The sequence below is a fragment of the Sporobolomyces koalae genome (genome assembly GCF_050403365.1).
Source record: "Sporobolomyces koalae JCM15063 DNA, S_koalae_JCM15063T_v1_ctg2, whole genome shotgun sequence".
Classification (NCBI taxonomy): Eukaryota; Fungi; Basidiomycota; class Microbotryomycetes; order Sporidiobolales; family Sporidiobolaceae; genus Sporobolomyces; species Sporobolomyces koalae.
This window is the reverse complement of record NW_027481769.1, coordinates 668,755-685,157: the sequence shown is the minus strand read 5'-3', so window position 1 is coordinate 685,157 and position 16,403 is coordinate 668,755. Positions and strand designations below refer to the sequence as shown.

The 16,403-nt window shown below is 55.3% G+C and overlaps 7 protein-coding genes across 7 annotated transcripts; 5 read left to right on the top strand and 2 right to left on the bottom strand.

Moving 5' to 3' along the window:
- Positions 1 to 205: 205 nt before the first annotated feature.
- On the top strand, positions 206 to 1,908 carry JCM15063_005739 (uncharacterized protein; the record flags this gene model as incomplete). Its single annotated transcript, XM_076675960.1, has 6 exons — positions 206 to 281; positions 372 to 389; positions 456 to 632; positions 784 to 1,147; positions 1,219 to 1,488; positions 1,554 to 1,908. 6 exons carry the CDS (start codon positions 206 to 208, stop codon positions 1,906 to 1,908), a joined length of 1,260 nt encoding a protein of 419 aa, XP_076537099.1.
- A 550-nt stretch (positions 1,909 to 2,458) lies between these two features.
- Positions 2,459 to 4,503, bottom strand: JCM15063_005738 (uncharacterized protein; the record flags this gene model as incomplete). Its single annotated transcript, XM_076675959.1, has 8 exons — positions 2,459 to 2,713; positions 2,811 to 2,945; positions 3,044 to 3,373; positions 3,441 to 3,650; positions 3,722 to 3,966; positions 4,038 to 4,131; positions 4,191 to 4,250; positions 4,315 to 4,503. 8 exons carry the CDS (start codon positions 4,501 to 4,503, stop codon positions 2,459 to 2,461), a joined length of 1,518 nt encoding a protein of 505 aa, XP_076537098.1.
- Positions 4,504 to 4,836: 333 nt separating this feature from the next.
- Positions 4,837 to 5,442, top strand: JCM15063_005737 (NADH dehydrogenase [ubiquinone] 1 alpha subcomplex subunit 1; the record flags this gene model as incomplete). Its single annotated transcript, XM_076675958.1, has 5 exons — positions 4,837 to 4,839; positions 4,911 to 4,941; positions 5,014 to 5,087; positions 5,176 to 5,259; positions 5,365 to 5,442. The coding sequence occupies 5 exons, from the start codon at positions 4,837 to 4,839 to the stop codon at positions 5,440 to 5,442; spliced, it is 270 nt and encodes an 89-aa protein (XP_076537097.1).
- Positions 5,443 to 6,027: 585 nt separating this feature from the next.
- JCM15063_005736 (alpha/beta fold hydrolase) lies at positions 6,028 to 7,245 on the top strand (the record flags this gene model as incomplete). The annotated part of the gene is made up of 1 exon (XM_076675957.1): positions 6,028 to 7,245. The coding sequence occupies one exon, from the start codon at positions 6,028 to 6,030 to the stop codon at positions 7,243 to 7,245; it is 1,218 nt and encodes a 405-aa protein (XP_076537096.1).
- A 147-nt stretch (positions 7,246 to 7,392) lies between these two features.
- On the bottom strand, positions 7,393 to 8,016 carry JCM15063_005735 (uncharacterized protein; the record flags this gene model as incomplete). The annotated part of the gene is made up of 4 exons (XM_076675956.1): positions 7,393 to 7,452; positions 7,536 to 7,677; positions 7,761 to 7,910; positions 7,997 to 8,016. 4 exons carry the CDS (start codon positions 8,014 to 8,016, stop codon positions 7,393 to 7,395), a joined length of 372 nt encoding a protein of 123 aa, XP_076537095.1.
- A 123-nt stretch (positions 8,017 to 8,139) lies between these two features.
- Positions 8,140 to 9,133, top strand: JCM15063_005734 (uncharacterized protein; the record flags this gene model as incomplete). Its single annotated transcript, XM_076675955.1, has 3 exons — positions 8,140 to 8,527; positions 8,620 to 8,820; positions 8,907 to 9,133. The coding sequence occupies 3 exons, from the start codon at positions 8,140 to 8,142 to the stop codon at positions 9,131 to 9,133; spliced, it is 816 nt and encodes a 271-aa protein (XP_076537094.1).
- A 1,194-nt stretch (positions 9,134 to 10,327) lies between these two features.
- On the top strand, positions 10,328 to 16,320 carry JCM15063_005733 (uncharacterized protein; the record flags this gene model as incomplete). Its single annotated transcript, XM_076675954.1, has 20 exons — positions 10,328 to 10,681; positions 10,742 to 10,929; positions 11,004 to 11,026; positions 11,300 to 11,411; positions 11,487 to 11,766; positions 11,837 to 12,254; positions 12,327 to 12,455; positions 12,523 to 12,634; positions 12,698 to 12,740; positions 12,814 to 12,919; positions 12,980 to 13,276; positions 13,335 to 13,388; positions 13,450 to 13,592; positions 13,657 to 13,799; positions 13,864 to 14,047; positions 14,126 to 14,234; positions 14,300 to 14,628; positions 14,693 to 15,034; positions 15,103 to 15,508; positions 15,584 to 16,320. The coding sequence occupies 20 exons, from the start codon at positions 10,328 to 10,330 to the stop codon at positions 16,318 to 16,320; spliced, it is 4,509 nt and encodes a 1,502-aa protein (XP_076537093.1).
- Between the last annotated feature and the right edge of the window lie 83 nt (positions 16,321 to 16,403).

The following is a 16,403-nucleotide window of genomic DNA, read 5'->3' as shown; positions in this document are numbered from 1 at the left end:
TCTCGGTTTGTGCTCGCCTTTCTACTCTCTCGCATCGCTTGCCTTCTGCGTTCTCGTGCTCGACCCTCACCCTCGTTCGACATCCTTCTTGGGCTTATCCGGCATCAGCCATCGACAGTAGCGGCACCCGTTCCAGTCTCGACGCGCCTTCCTCTTCACCCGGAACTCCTAACTCGGCGCTCACACCTCGCCCTCGATCTGCACGATGCTGTCCCTCCCGTTTCTTCTGTCTCTCCTGTCTGTTGCTGCCGCGCACTCGTTCGAGCGTCGCGCACCTGCCAGTGAGTGAACCCCTGCGATTTCAAACGCGACCTTGTTTTTCTGCCGGACTTACGCCGCTGATTCCGATACCCTCTCCGACGCGTCTCCAGCGCCCGTTCCCTCTCAGTGTGAGTCGCCACGATGTATATTGAGCAGGGTCGAGGCATTCTGAACGCGTTTTCGCCTGTAAACAGACCCTCAACCCGGAACGAAAGGACCAGCTCCTAAACCGGAATGGATCCAGAAATACAACGAAGCGAAGGCGGCCGGCAAGATCCCTGGTGACGCCCCGTCGACCCTCGGTGCAGATGGCAACATCGCGTACGCGCCGGGCGTCAAGACTGGCTCGAACGGAGTGTGCTCGTGGACAGGTACGCCTCCGTCACTCAACTTTCCCGAGTCCCTCTCTTTACGCGTCTCGAAAAGCCAACTAAAGAACCTTGCTCGCGCATGACCTGCACTTCCTCGCCGATCCCGAATCCATTCATGATCTACGCGCGATTTTGACACGTGCGCGCTCAGTCGCTCACTGCTTTGGCGAGTACGACATTTCGGATGCGCCCGATGGCATGTACGGCGTTTCGTTCGATGACGGACCGACACCTGCATCGCCTGCACTGTACGAGCTGCTCGAGGCCAACAACCAGAGCTCGACCCACTTCCTGATTGGTACCACCATTCTTCAAAACCTCGACGTATTCAAGCAAGTCGTCGCATCCGGCGCGAACCTGGCAGTGCACACCTGGAGTCACAGCTACATGACGACCTTTACCGATGAGCAACTCCTCGGAGAACTCGGATGGACCGCTCAGATCATCTACGACTACTCTGGTCTCGCACCCGCTTACTGGCGACCACCTTACGGCGATATTGACAACCGTGTCCGGTGAGTTTATCCGGCCCGCGTCTGATCTCTGTCTCGCACACGCAGGGGGCTTACTCGTCAAACCTTCCTAGCGCGATTGCTCAAGAAGTATTCGGTCTGACCTCGGTTATCTGGAACATCGATTCGGACGACTGGTGCCTCAACTCGGTCGACAGCGGCGCGAACCCCTGCCCTGGCTACGGACCCGGAACACTCGCCGGTCTCGAGGCCGAATTGAAGAAATGGCAAACTGGTCCCAAGTCGCCTGGAGTCATCGGTCTTGAACACGAGTCGGGACCGAACCCCGTCGCTGGTTTCGTCAACACCTTCTCCGGCATCAAGTCGAACGGCTGGGATGCGAGGCGAGTCGATATCGATGTACAGCTTACCTCGGAGCGTTTTGCTGATCAATTAGTCTGTCGTACAGGAGCATTCCCGATCTCTGGGGCGCCCGCTGGTACCAAAACGCTGAGAGCAACGACGACCCGAGCAAGAATACTTCGTTCGTGATCGGAAGCGGACCATTCAACACGTCTTCCGCCGCTGTCGTCAGCTCGAGCTCCTCGGCGCTCCCCAGTTCTACCAGTACTTCTGCCGGCCCCGCCTCGACTGGCGCTTCCAAGTCGTCCGGTTCTTTGCAAGCGAACCAGACCGCCTCGGCCTCTACCCAGCAGCAGAGCGCCAAGAGCGAGAAGACCTCGTTCGCTGTCCGAATGAGCGTTCGCGACGCTGCCCTCACCGGTTTCGCCTTCTCTCTCGCTGCTCTCGGCGTTATTGCATAAACCCGACAACCTTGCACGAGTCCCCCGATATACCTACTGTCAGCCCGCTTCGATGCGATCCCGCCTCTCGACTCCTTTCGTTTTTCCCAATCTTGCACGCGCCGTATATGGTATCCGTCCTGCGGCTCTTTCCCCGCAGCTTCTTGCGCATAGACACTATTCCCTCGCTTTCATTCACGATTTACTTTTCATCGCAACGGATGTCACGTCACGGTTGTCGAACTGTTTCGTCGACTCTCTCTTTCACGATACCCTAGATGCCGTTCTTTTGACGATTCGAGTTTGAATTCGCACCGTGATTTCAGCTTGCTTGTATTGGACTAGACGTTCCGCATTGTACGCAATTGGATCACGAAAACGTTCTTTCTTCTTCGTCCTGTGTCTCTCTTTCGCATGGCTCGCTTTGCGCGCACGCCAGAAAGGTATGCGAGATAGCAAGGTTCCTTTCTAAGTCATGCGGACGCTCCATGTGATCTCGAGCTCACATCTCGTCACATTGCCGTTGATTCATGATACGAGACATCATCTCTCTTGCTTCCCTGACCTCGGCTTACACAAACGACCTGCTCGAACGCTGGACCTCTCGGTCGCTAGTTCCTTCAGAATCATACCCATCTCTCCGAGTACCGTACCCATCCCTTTGATGAGCATGTCCTACAGAAAACGCTTTCGATCGTCGACTCCGGTGTTTCCGGCTTCGAGATTTGACATGTGCGAGTTCGAGGAAAGATCGATCACCTCTCTCGTTTGGAGTTGGCCTCCTACCCTCTTGAATCCTTCGAAGAGCTTTTCCTACTGCCCAAGCCTTTTTTTCCCAAAGAGCAGTGCAATCCAACAAGTCGGTCAGAGAAAAACGTATTCTCAATGGGGCGGGGAGAGAGGCAGATTTCCTCGGGACTCACGGTAGGAAGTGCGAGGAAGAAGGTCAAGACTCCTGGAAAGTCTAGTGCCATCTCACCGGGGAACACATCATTCATCGCCATCTGCAACTCGATGGTCACGATTGCGAATGTCAAGAGCAATGCGCAGATTGGCCACTGATCAACGCAAAATATTGAGAATCAGAATCAAAATCCTTCGCTCGAAACCAAGAGAATTACCCGGAGGGAAAGACTGTTTTTCTTTGGAAACTCACAATGATGAAGTGGTGACGACTTTCAGTCTGACGTCGAGTCCATCGCAGGTGGGCATCTTGAGCTGTACCACGAACTCCTTTGCTCCAAGTGCTGAGTGCGGTCATACCATCACTCGCAGATGGAAGGGTCGCTGGCCTTTGATCCAGTTCGGGCCCTCGCACGTCGCTGGCCTGAAGACCACCTCGAGATTCGGTCGTATAGGAAGGGAGAGAGAAGGAAGAGCCGTCTCGAGACGCAGAGGCGGAAAGCGATGTCGAGGGAGCCACCTTGCGACGGTCTGGTCTATTCTTGGGTTGCGAGCGCATGACAAGTTGCAACATTTCTTCGCCCTGGAGATAAGCTGCATCAGAGTCGAGTTTGCACCGAACGCTGGTTTGTCACAGACAAACCGCTTACGTTTTCCGATTCGGGAGTGTAGTCTGACGGGTCGTCCCGATCGTGATGCTTGTCCTTCCTCCCGTCCTCGTCATGTTGTTCACGGTGTCGGAACCCTCGAATCTTTTTCTTCTTGGGGTCGCGTAGATGACCACCTCTCTTGACGAGAACGATTGGAGCGATCAAGGACCAATACGACCCAGCGCAGAGGACGAGGAACCAGAAGATGCTCTGACAAGGCAAAGAGGGGGTGTGAGCATTTCCGCACGAACGGCTGTTTTGAAACTGATACTCGGACCTACGTAGCTCGCGAGTAAAAAGGTGTCGACGTTTCCCATGCCTTGAGATCTCGAGATGGGCACGAACCAGAGCACGAGCTTGGTCTGTTCAAGACAGTTGACCTGTCTGAATTGAAAGTGTAGCCAGTCGGGCAATTTGCCGGCTGCGTACCCCCAAATACAAAGCGCCCATAGTATGGCCGTCGAGATTGCCTTGAAGATGAGGCCTCCTTGCAGGAAGCGAACTCCTGCCGGTCCAAGGACTTCATCTGCGAAGGTACGTACGACAAATGAGCATGGCGTACTCGGCTCGAAGGGCATAGGCAAGAGAACACCTTACAGGACGTTAGGGAATTGAGTCCGGAAAGGGTCGCAATGTAGGGGAGATGCGACAGGAGGATGACGACGACCGTGTGATGCATGGTGATCATGTGCTATTGATCAAGGCGCTTCAGTCTAAAGTCGAGGGTTGAGGCAGAGAGGGGAAACCTACAAGCCACAGCATAATGTAGTTTGACGCGACAAAGCAGAACGAGACGGACAGTCCCAGCCACTGTCACAAAATTTGAAGTGAGCTCAATTCAGCATGAACTGAGTCACGCGCGGCGTAGACTTGCGAGTGATTCGGCTCCGCCTTCGTCTGGAGCGACCAAGACCAAGACAAAGAATGCGACCGCCTGGATGTAACAGCCTAGCCTGACCCCGATCGAGACGGTGTCTGCTGCAGGGCATAGCTTCCAACAAGATGCTATGGCATCTGGGTTGGAACAGTAGACGGCTTGAGCAAGGGGCACGACTCCCACCATGTCGACGACTCTTGGCGCGGTCGGTTACAGTCGGATCTCACAGGGTTGCCGCAGCTACCAAGTTCAGTGTGGATCAGAACTGCGTAGTGCACGCAAGGTAGCCGAGCGAATCCAGGATGGCAAAAGGCGAGCAGCAGCGTATGCAAGCGAACCGAGCGAGGCTGAAGCGAAGCATCCGCGGACCTGATGGAGCATAGAGCTGAGCGTTTCCAAAGCCTTGGCAGTTCAACCCAGACCAGAACGTGGAAAGTGAGTGCAGAGCCGACAGGGTAGAAGGACAAGAAGCACCGGCGCGAGTCTCACATCAACCCACCGCTATCCTCTCACGACAACATGGTCAGTCTGGACTCCCTTGTCTTCTGTACCGTAGTACGTATACTGAATGCCCCTGATTGCGCGCGCGACAGCCGGTTCCTTTCGAAGCCCTCATTCCTTTCGGTACGTCTCATCAGGCTCATGCCGTCGCGCAGTCCCCACGATCACCACGCTGACTATCCGCTAAATGATCAGGACTTCTCACCGTCATGTTTGCCGTGACCGGTACCGGGTTCTCGGCCGCTCGACGAATCACCAACGAGGGAAAGGTTCGCTTGATCTCCTCACCCTCCTTGCTCGCTCTGCGAGTCAGTCATGCTACGAATTGCAAGCTAATACCTTAGTTGTTTCGTATAGCCTACCCGACACACCCTTGACACGTGGGAGGAGAACATGATGGAACGCGACAGGCGGTTGACGGGCACTCTGCGTGGGCAGTCGGTACGTCCCTTGCTGCACAAGCAGTAGAGCTGTGTTCACTCAGACCAGAGCTGATCGAATTTTTCGCCCCTCGAATCCTCCCACGATCGATTCGCGTATGGACAGACGGAACCGATCGCACCGAAATCGTTCGCGACAAACAGTATCTGGCAAACCGAAAAGGTCGAGCGTGCATTCATCTAGAGCACGACGTCGACCACTGGACTCTGGAGGCTTCGGCTGGTCTCCTCCCGACCCGCGACCTCGTTTCCCCCCTTTCTTCTTCTTTCCTGTTCTCCTTATTGTTTTCTGTTTCTCTTCCACCTACCTTGAAACACACCCGAGCGGTGAATGCAGTCTGTTCATCCGCACCAAGTGAGCTGGACAGCGTTCAAAGCGAGCCACATCGCGCTTGGATCCGGTGGACCTCGATGTACTCGGTGCACCAGTGGCTCGCGAAGCCGCGGATTATCTCGCGCTTTACAAGAGGCAGTTCGAGCTTGTCATGTCTCGCTGTGCGAAATATGCAAGTGCCTGGCCATCTTCAATCGGATTTCGAGCAGAGCGAGCTCACGCTCGAGCATGTCTCGGCCCGCTCATTCTCTTCGTCCATCTACGCTCGCTCACTGTGCATCAGCAAGCGCAACGCTCGAGCGTGTCACTCCCCATCAGTTCCCCTTTGCCAGTCCCCCTTCGGAAAAAAGGTGCGCAGCCGGCCGAAACCCCCCACACACAACGTTTGCTCATCTCGCACGTTCGCTCGTATACTCGAGTCGCGTAGAGACCGACATGTCTGCGTCAAGGTGTTCGATCGAGGTGCCAGAAGCGTACATCTCGCCACAAGACTACCTCAAGTCGCCCAAGTTCCACCACACCATCTCGTTCACTCCTTCCGGTCTCTCCGCCCTGATCACAGCTTCGTATGCGCTGTGCGGTTCGACGAATCCGACCGACCGAGTCGTACTCTGGATCAATGGGCTCGGGCATCACCGGATAGCTGCCGGCTTGTTCGACGGCTTGTTCGCTGCGAACGGGATCCGCCTGTTGACAATCGATCGACCTTCGAGCGGTCAATCGACTGCAGTCGAGCCTTCTGACCTGAGGGTCAGAGTGTGCTTCGAGACGATCCTCGCCGTGCTCGACCGACACGAGATTCGCAAATTTACGCTCCTGTCGCATTCGAACGGAATCATTTACGCCCTGTCGACCCTCGTGAACCTCCCTCGGGATCGATTCGAATGTACGCAGTGGTTGTTGACGAGTCCATGGGTACCACCGCCCATCTCGGGCAGTGTCCCCTTTGGACTCGCGAGTTACCTCCCTGCCGCGCTCACGAATCGACTTGGAGGCGCTGCAGCGAGTGTACAACGCATGATCGGTCCCCTCGGGTGGAGTATGGGGATCGCGAAGGACTGGGTCGGATGGAGCGCCGGTATGATCTCTGCACCGTCTGGAGGATCGAGCGGGACCGACTCGCGGACAGCATCGACGCCCACGCGCAACGCTCGCAAACGAACGCCGTTGGAACAGATTCAGAGGTTCGAAGCGATCCAAATGACGAAACCTGTCACGCAGAGGACGTTTGGAGGTCGGTACTACCCTTCGGGACTCCTCGATCAAGGGCTCGAGATTGCGATCGAGGAAGGGTTGGAAGGGATGGGCGTCGAAGCGATCATGAGTCTCCGCAAGGGGGTCACGTGGGACTGGTTCGAAGGTGAGACTGTCGACACGGATGCTCACGAGGTATACGAGCGAGGGTTCGAACGGTTGAAGCGGATCCGAACTACCGAGGCTGGGTTCGAGCTCGACGTGAAGATCTGGTACGCAGGTGCAGACGGCATGATCCCCAAGAAGGGCAGGGAATGGTTCAAACAGCTACTCGTAGATCGACTCGGCATCGTCGGAGCGGATCGAGTGATTGAGATTCCTGGGGCAGGACACGACGAGATCCTCGGGTTGCAGGTCGTAGTCGACGAGGTGGTCGCGCAGGTCAAACGAGACTTGTAGAATCTCTCGTCTACCCGTACCGGTTCCAATCTCGCGAGAGAGGTGTTCTCTTTAAGGCTCACTGAAAGGACACCAGACATGCGAGACAGAGACAGAAGCGCGTTGCGGACAGCGGTAAAAACAATAAGGCAGAGGCGCCCATAAAAACTAGATGACAACGATCGTGTTGGGAGTGTAACGTTTCGTGTGGTAAGAGCTCTTGCCAGCCTGTCACAAACGAGCGACACGAGGTATTCCGAGTCAGTGAAACTTCGACTGCGACGAGCGGGGGGACAGGACGTCTCGCGTACCTCCCAGTCAGGCACGTCCTTCATGATCTCTTGCTCTCGTGCCAGTGCTGCTTGCTCCCTTCGGAAGACATCCCGATCCGACTCGGCGAGCAGCAGGGGCGTAAGGTGAATCCTCGACCACACCCTCTCGCGCTGCAGCTCACTGTTCACGACCGCACAGAGGGACAACGTAAGTTTGATCTGGCATGACGGGTGGAGCAGCTCCAAGTCGGGATCGAGACTTACCGCTTCTCGAGGTTACCCAGTCCAACTCGCCAGAATCCGAACGCGCAGATGGCACCGACCGCGCCAAAGATGATGGCTCCCGAAGGACCTTTTGTGGGCAAGTTGCGCTTGTACTTGATCGGGTTGAATCCACCAGACGGCGGCAGGTCTCTGCGAGAGAGAGAGAACGCGAAGTGAAACATGATCGCGAGTCAGTAGTAGTCGCCAGAATGGAACACGGGTGGACGAGGACGTACTGCTTGTAGGGAAGGGACATGATCGCACACACGAGTCGGGCAAACGGGTGAACACGATGGGACGAGAACGAGAGCAGCGCGGGGGAAACGCTCGAATCGTTCACCGTCGCTCGGTCTACTGTACATCACCACCTCGACTGCTCATGTCGTACAAGAACCCTTACGCGAAACCGAACAACCCATACTCGGCGTACTCGTCGGCGAGTGGGCCCTCGACAGCATCAGCAGGCGCGAGCGGTACTCCCTACACCGCGTACTCGGCGCCACAGACGACCGCCGGTCCCGCCGCGTACCCTGCGTACCCTGCGTATACTCCTGTCGCGGGGCCCGTCGCAGGACCTTCGTTCCCACCGCACGACGATGCCAACTTTGCTCAGCAGGCGAGTATCTACACTCCCGAAGCCGTCCACTCGGCAGCGGCAGGAGCGCGCCCAGCTGGTCCTCCAGGCAAAGGTAAAGCGCGCACGACTGTGCTGAGGAAGGGTGGAGGAGAAGTCTGGGAGGATCAGTCTCTTCTCGAATGGGATCCTAGTGAGTCTCTCCTCCCTTTCTTCCCCCTCGCCTCTAACCCTGCAGAGCTACTCCCGAGGAAGGAGGTCCCCTGACACCTTGTCTCGTCGCAGAGCACTTCCGACTGTTCATCGGAGATCTCGATCCTGCGATTTCGGACGACGCGTTCACGGCCGCGTTCGGCGGCGCTCGATTCCCTTCGTTCGTCAAGAGCAAAGTGATCCGCGACAAGTACACCAACAAGGGAAAAGGGTTCGGGTTTGTCAGTTACTCGGACCCCGAGGATTTCCTCAAAGCCTGGAAGGAAATGAATGGTAAGCACGAACCCTTTCCTCTGTTTGCCGGCCCTTGTCTCGCTGTACCTCCTCCCCCCTGACGAGCTCTCTTGTCATCATGACAGGCAAGTACGTTGGTACTCGACCCGTGACCATCAAGAAGGCGACCGCCGGAGTACAGCAAGTCAACATTGGAGCGAAGAAAGCCCGTGCACTCGAAGCAAAACATCAGGCCAAGACGGGTACCGTCGCGTATGAGCGGGCGAACGACGAAGAGGCAGGTCATCGAGCGGTAGCGGGGGAGAAGGGCTACGGACCGCAGAGGAGCAGAAAGTCGTACATCAGGCGATGAGGAAGGAATCCAAAGCTGCACTGGCGCGAGCCTTGTTTTGCAACATTCCTCGAGGTTGTACATTGAACATGCTGTTTCCGTGCGGACCTCCGTCCGTGAGCCGAATCCTTTCCTCTGCCATTGAAAAGAATCGACTTATCCTGTCATTTTGGGGTTCCCGCTTTCGTTAGACCTCGACATGCGAAACGTTCACAAAGAGCCTTTGTGTCGTCGTGTCCTCACGATGACAACTGCGCTTCGTGTAAGGGACGCAGAGCCATCGTGTGACCTGCTTGTACTGAGCGCTAGGTGCCAACCCTGCTCGATGTTTGAACGTGTCCATCCTTCTCAAGGGTCTCGCCGCTGACCGCCGTCAGACAGAAGGACGCTCCCAGACTGAGGGATAGACCCGGGATGCAGATCAAGAGGGACACGAGCAGTCAATGCTACTCCTTTCATTGAGAAATTTATTGCGATCGGCTTGCGCTGCTCGTGCCAGATCTCTCAAGTTCTTCATCAAAGGATTCGCAGGCCAGGATAGACTTGAGAGACATTGAAAGCAGAGCATGCGCAAATTTCCTTTGTCGCGTTCGCGGTTCGAATGAACGCGCCGAAATTGCGCGCGCGCGCGTCGCGTGCGAAGGGAACCTTCTGCTTCTCTAGCCCCCCTCACACTTGCGCCAGCCTCCACGCACGCTCAGTCACTCGTTCGTGCACGCCTAGGCATCGCGCGACCCAACTTTGTGGACGATGGCGCGATCAGTTTCGTCAGAACCTAGCGCAGAACTTGAACCTTCAGCTCATCTCGATGATTCCAAGCACCTGGTTCCTCCACCACGAACGACAAGATCCTCAAGTCGAAGACTCGCATCAGCTTCGCCCGCTCCTGAACATGTATCGTTGTCATCGAAATCGAGCGGTCGTTCAACTTTGAACATTCCTCTGGGAGAAGCAAAGATGACTCTCGAGCAAGACGATAGCAGGTATCAAGAGACAGAATCAGTGTGGAAGATTTGTACGCGTCAGAGAAATGAGGGAATGCAAGATCATTTCGTGGTTCAGCTAGTTGAAGGAGGAAAGAAAGTCCGGGTGAGTATCATCTCCCTCGCCTTCTGACTCCGCCGTTGGCAAACACAGATGCGGAAAAGGCAGGCTGCTTCCTCCTGATGTCTGGCCCTGATTGACTGACCATTCTTGGATTTGCTAAAATCGCGAATGCAGCGTACTCGGTCGGAAGTAGCCGAGCTCGCACCCAAACTACTAGCAGCGTTTGATGCGGCTCAAGACGATGACGATGAAGAAGGAAAAGCCAAGATGGAAGACGACAGTCATGAGGATGTCAAGATGCAAGACGGATCGAAAATCGCCGCAACAAGGACAATCACGCTTGAAGACGAGAGCGACGACGAGTTGAGCATGCAAAGCGATCGAGGCCGTCGTGATCTAGAGGATCAAGCAATCTTGGTCATCAGTAGTGGCGAATCGAGCGAGACTTCGTCGAGGGAAGCTACATCAGTTCCTGAAGACTACGGCCTCGATCGCGAGCGTCCACAAGACATGCACTATCACGTGAGCATGTCTCGTTAGGTTGTGCCCGTCGAATCTGCTTATGACGTTGTAAGCTCGCAGATCTGCGCCAACCCGAACTGTGGCAAAGCCCCGGCAGCAGAACTCCTCGAAGCCCACGATCTCAAGGCGAATGGACGGGGTAAAAAGCAAGGAGGTCGGAAAAAGAAGCGTCATGAGGATGAGCTCGACACAGACGAGGAGCGAGAGATGGACAGTCAGCTCGGAGCCTGGATCGAGTGCGCGACCTGGTGCGAATCTTCTGTTCTGTCTTGCATGATCTCGGCGAGCGTCGACAGCTAAATCCGTCTTACATCTGTATCAGTATCTCGGCCTACCACTTCACATGTCTGCCGGGCGCATTGCAGAAAAAACTCGTCACGCGGCTGAATGGGGAACACGCGAAATCGAGTGCGGGCGCGTCAACAAACAAAAAGAGGAGAAAAACCGAGCTAGACATACACCAGGTCCTCGCACTCGCAAATTGCACTGCTTGCGAGAAGCCAGGAGGGACCTCTTGTTTCACATGTGGACAATCCGGCCGCAAAATCACTGGCTGTGCGTCCTGCGTCCTTCTTTCATCCACGGTGACTGACCAAGCTAAAGAATCACCCGTCACAGTTGAGAAATCGGCGATCAGACCTGTCAAGGCGGAGGGTGACGGAGACATGCAGATAAGCACTGCGCAAGCGCCGAATGGTTACGAGCTAGGGTGCATGTTCCGCTGTCAACTGTAAGTCCAGACAGATTCTCGTGGTATTCAGACTTGTCAGAGTACTGACAGTATCACTCATGCGCCGTGATGCAGCTGCAGACGCGCGGCCCACTACGGCTGTGTCGAGGTTCCTGAATTCGAGGATGCGGGAACGACTTGGGTGGACCACGTGATCACATACTACCGTTCAGGTTTATGTCACGACTGCGAGCGATACGACAACGAGTGGCAAGTCGAGCTCGATGTGATCCTGGGATGGAAAGAGTCGGACGAGAGCAACACTTCCCACCGCTGCGGCGAGAAGGTGCGAGATCCGAAAAGCGGACTCGAGTTTGTGCTGCCGACCGCGAAAGATCCAACCTGTCCCGCCCTTGTGAGTGCTTGGCTCTACCGCCGCTGGCGGCTTACTTTTAAGAACTGACCGAGACCTTTCCATGCCACAGTATCTCGTTAAATGGAAGGGTCTCAGTTATCGCGACGTGGCCTGGGTCCAGCACTCGTGGCTCTCTGCTCGCTACAACCTTAAGCTCTCTAATTTTCTGTCGAAAGGCTCGAACGTCACCTTTGAGCCTTCGAAAGAAGAGCTTGGGGACGAAGCCGAAGTCGATTCTGCCGATGCGCTCGACAAGGCGAACGAGCAAGATTACTTTGTCGGGCCAGCTCCGGACGCTCAGATCGAAAGCAAGATTCCGCAAGCTTGGAAAACGGTTGATCGCATCATCAGTGTCTGGTACATTTCGCCTGCGACTGGACGACCCATCACGTTCGATGGTTTCCGGAGTCGCCCTGCGGACGACAAAGAGAGCGTCAAGCTCATTTCGAGGTGCTACATCAAATGGCAAGGCTTGCCGTATTCGCAATGTGAGCTTCCCAGAACGCGAGATTCTCTCCCGGTGCACGACCTGCTAACGGCTATTTCCCCGGTCCGATCAGCAACGGAACAAGATCCGCTGCGAGAAGGCGACGAGGGCTACGAGACTTTCTTCAATGCTTATAAATCTTACGTTGTGGCGTCTCAGCGCGAGATGCGAGTTCCGCGTTTGAACCCGACCCAGATGGCGCGTGAGTAGAGGCATTTCATGGCGCTCAAAGTAAAGTTAAAGCTCTAACGCTGTACTCGTCTCAACAGAGCTCGACGCAAAGCGTCCTGGAAAATCTCCCGTCTTCACGAAGCAGCCCGACACAGTCAAGAACGGGCAATTGATGGATTTCCAGATCCAAGGGCTTAGCTTTTTGCTCAAGTCAGTTCACTTGTTTGCAGCATGTTCTGCGCGCGAACTGACGCACGTTCGTCGGAGCAACAGCCACTGGTGGGTGAAGACAGGATGCATTCTTGCGGACGAGATGGTTAGCCGTTTGTGACATGTCTGTTGCGACTCGCATGTCTGCTGACCAGTCCATGTCTGGTGATACCCTCTAGGGTCTCGGAAAAACGTGCCAGCTCATCTGCTTCCTCGGATACCTCAACCTTGTCCAAAAAGCTCGACCGTTTCTCATCGTCGTTCCCAATTCGCTGGTTTCAAACTGTGAGGAGAATCACGCTCACTATTCTATGGGTACCTCAGCTGATCTATTGGTCTCGACAGGGCTACGAGAGTTTGAGCGATGGGCTCCCGAGCTACGGACTGTTGCGTACAATGGCGACGCTGAATCCAGGCGAATCGTCGAAAATTTCGAGATGTTTGCCGACAACGGCGATCTGAAAACTCACGTCGTAATCACAACATACGAAGCGCTTAAGAATCACGCCAACGTGCTCGCTCGCTGCACTCGATGGGACTGTCTCGTGATCGATGAGGGACAGGCATTGAAGAGTGGTGAGACGAACAAGTTGTGGGCTGGACTGGGCAAGCTCCGTGTAGGGATGAAGATCTTGCTCACGGGTAAATCGCCTTTCGCTTTCGCACGCCTGAGCTCGTCTAATCGCCATCTCTGGCATAGGTACTCCCCTCAACAACAACTTGCGGGAATTGTACAACCTCCTTAACTTCCTCGGCAAGTCTCCCCTTTTCTCTGAGTCTTATCAGAAATTGTCGCTGACATGAGCGGTCTACAGCTCCGGAAGAGTTCGCCAATGTTGCCGCCCTCTCGGATCCTACGCTCGAGATGACCAAGGAACGAGTTGATCGTATACGAGAGGACCTTCGCCCCTACATGCTACGGCGTACGAAAGACCAAGTGCTGAACCTCCCTCCCCTGGTCAGTCTTGGCATCTTACGCTCGGATTGTATGTGAACAAAAATGGCTGACTTCTTCTGTTCAGGGAGAATTCGTCGTGCCCGTCCACCTGACCCTCCTGCAGCGTCAGCTGTATCGAGGCATCCTGGAGAAGAATTCGGCTGCGATCCTCAGCATCGTCAACAATGCTGGAAAGAACAAGACGAAAGCCAAGACGACAGCTACCACGTGCGTGACCAGCCATAAAATCCTCGCAATTTTCCCTCGGGCTGATCTCTCCTACGCTGTTCAGGAACACTCTCATGACGCTCCGCAAGATCGTGTGTCATCCGTACCTCCACGTTCCCGAGCTGGATCCCGGCAACACTGTGCCGGCTCAAGAAGCCTTCCGCCAGCTCACGGACGCTTCTGCCAAACTCGTCTTGCTCGAGAAGATGCTGCCGAGGCTGCGGGAGAAGGGGCATAAAGTCCTGATCGTACGTCTTGAGCGCACTCTCGTTTGTGTCCGTCATTCCTTGTTGCGATTATTGGTTGAGCAGAATCGTTGCCCACAGTTCTCGCAGTTCAAAATCGTTCTCAACAAGCTTGGAGCTTTCCTCGACGGCATTGGCACCAAATGGCTACGCCTCGACGGAGACACACCCCAGCTTGATCGACAACGAGGTAAGTTCGCTTGTGCGCAAGCCGGTCTTTTTGGTCATCTGGCTGACACAGCTTGAATTCGGCAGACGTCGATCGCTTCAACGATCCGGCTTCCCCTTATTCCGTCTTCATTCTGAGCACTCGAGCTGGAGGTGTCGGCCTGACACTCACATCCGCCGACGTTGTCATCCTGTTCGATCAGGATTTCAACCCGTTCCAAGACATGCAGGCGATCGCGCGAGCGCACCGTATTGGTCAGAAGAACCCCGTGCGCGTTTTTCGCCTCGTCGTCAAAGGCACATGCGAAGAGAAGATTCTCGCTTCAGGACGCAAGAAACAGGGGCTTGAGCACCTCATCATCCAGAAGATCGATGCTCGAGATGACGAAACGGAAGATGTCGCTGGGGCGCTTCAGGTGACTGCTGATCTGCCCTCGGTCTCCGGTCCTTCTGAGCTCATTCATATCTGCTGTCCTACAGTATGGAGCTCAAGCTATTCTGGAGACCGACGATGCGGAGGCGGAGAAAGCCGCGCAACGGTACACAGACGCCGAGATTGACGAGCTTCTGTCGAAAACTGCGGAACCTCTAAACGAAGCTGCGCAGGAAAACGCCGGGGCGTTCGCGACCGCGCAAGTCTGGGTTAGCGAAAAGGGAGGATTGGGCGACGTGGACGCAATCGGTCAAGTCGAAGCAGCTGAGGATCTCGGAGGTTTCTGGGATCGCATCGTTGCCAAAGAAGCTCAGAAAGAACAGGAGAAGACGATGGCAGACGAGGACGCAGCTTTCGCTGCCGGCAGGTCAAGGCGCGCCAAGAAGGCTGTGAGTCAATTCGCACGCCCGGTCTCCAGCCGGTTTGAACGAGCTGACTTTGCGAAACCATCGTCCAGGTCAACTACAAAGTTCCGCTCGCGATCAACCCGATTGATCCCGGCAAGAGGCGGTCAAAGAGAACCAGTGACGCAGCAACCACTGACGCCGTCTCATCTGGCGACGACTACCGCTTGGGCGTAGCCGAGGGCCATTCGGATCACGAAGGTTCAGATTTCAGCATCGACGAACCTGTTCACGGCCTCTCGAAGGGCGAACGTATCTCGGGAGCCGAGACTTCCTCGATCTTGCAAGCACCGGACAGCGAAGAGGAGAAAGTGGCACTCGCTCGCTTGAGGCAGAAGAAGCTCGAGAAACGGAAGAAGGTCATCGTTCAGCTGCTGAACGAAAGCAAGAAGCTCAATGACGAGCAAGTCTCGAAATTGCTGAGAGAAGCTCTCGAGATGAGCGATGCTGAAAAGCAGAGTGAGTCCTCCTAGTCTGTCGGTTTCTGAAAGTGACCGGATCGGCGCAACTGACGAGCTTTCTCGGTTCGAATAGAGGATGTCATTGACCAAGCGTCTCGCCGTATCAAGTATCTCAACGATCTGCAGGAGCGCAAAGATACCGCCGATCGAGCAGATTCTTCCAGTTTATCCGATCCTTCAAGCCCATCGAGCGGTACTGCGTCCATGCCCGCCACAGAAAAGCATCAACATTCTGAAGTCACGCATCCTGCTGCTGCATCGCATCCTGGCAAGCGGAAGTCCGACTCGCCAGTCGAGAGCAGAAAAAAGAGACCCCGAGCTTCACCTCCGTCTCCGGGACCGCCATCCTCCGTCACGACTATCGACAAACCTCCTACGTCGGCAGGACCGACGAAGACTGTGTCTGGGCCGAAAGGAGTCTCTCCCATGATTCGATCCGATAGCCAAGGTTCCAAGAAGCCCGTGTTCTCGCAACAGACGCTGTCTTTCGCATCGAAACCTGCCTCCGCAGGCAAGCGGTCCCCTCTGGCTGCAGCGGCAAACCTGCCGCCGGACATGAAGGCGAACACCGACGCCGCATCGAAGACATTAAAACGCTCAATAAGCTCTGATGGAAAGAAGCCTGCACAGCCTGTCGCATCCACTTCGTCCTCTCAGCATACTATCACAGCTCCATCGAAGTCAGCGGTAAAAACAGCGGCTGCTAGAGACACCTCGACAAAAACGCAATCAAAGAGTCAGTCTTCGCGACCGGACGCAAAGGCAAAACAGCTCGATACGATCGTCCTCTCAGATTCCGGAGAAGAATAACGTCATACCGACGGCTCGATGTGTTCCATAAACCTTTGTCATGCTCCACTACATAGTACCGGATCTCGCGGATCTCTCTGTCT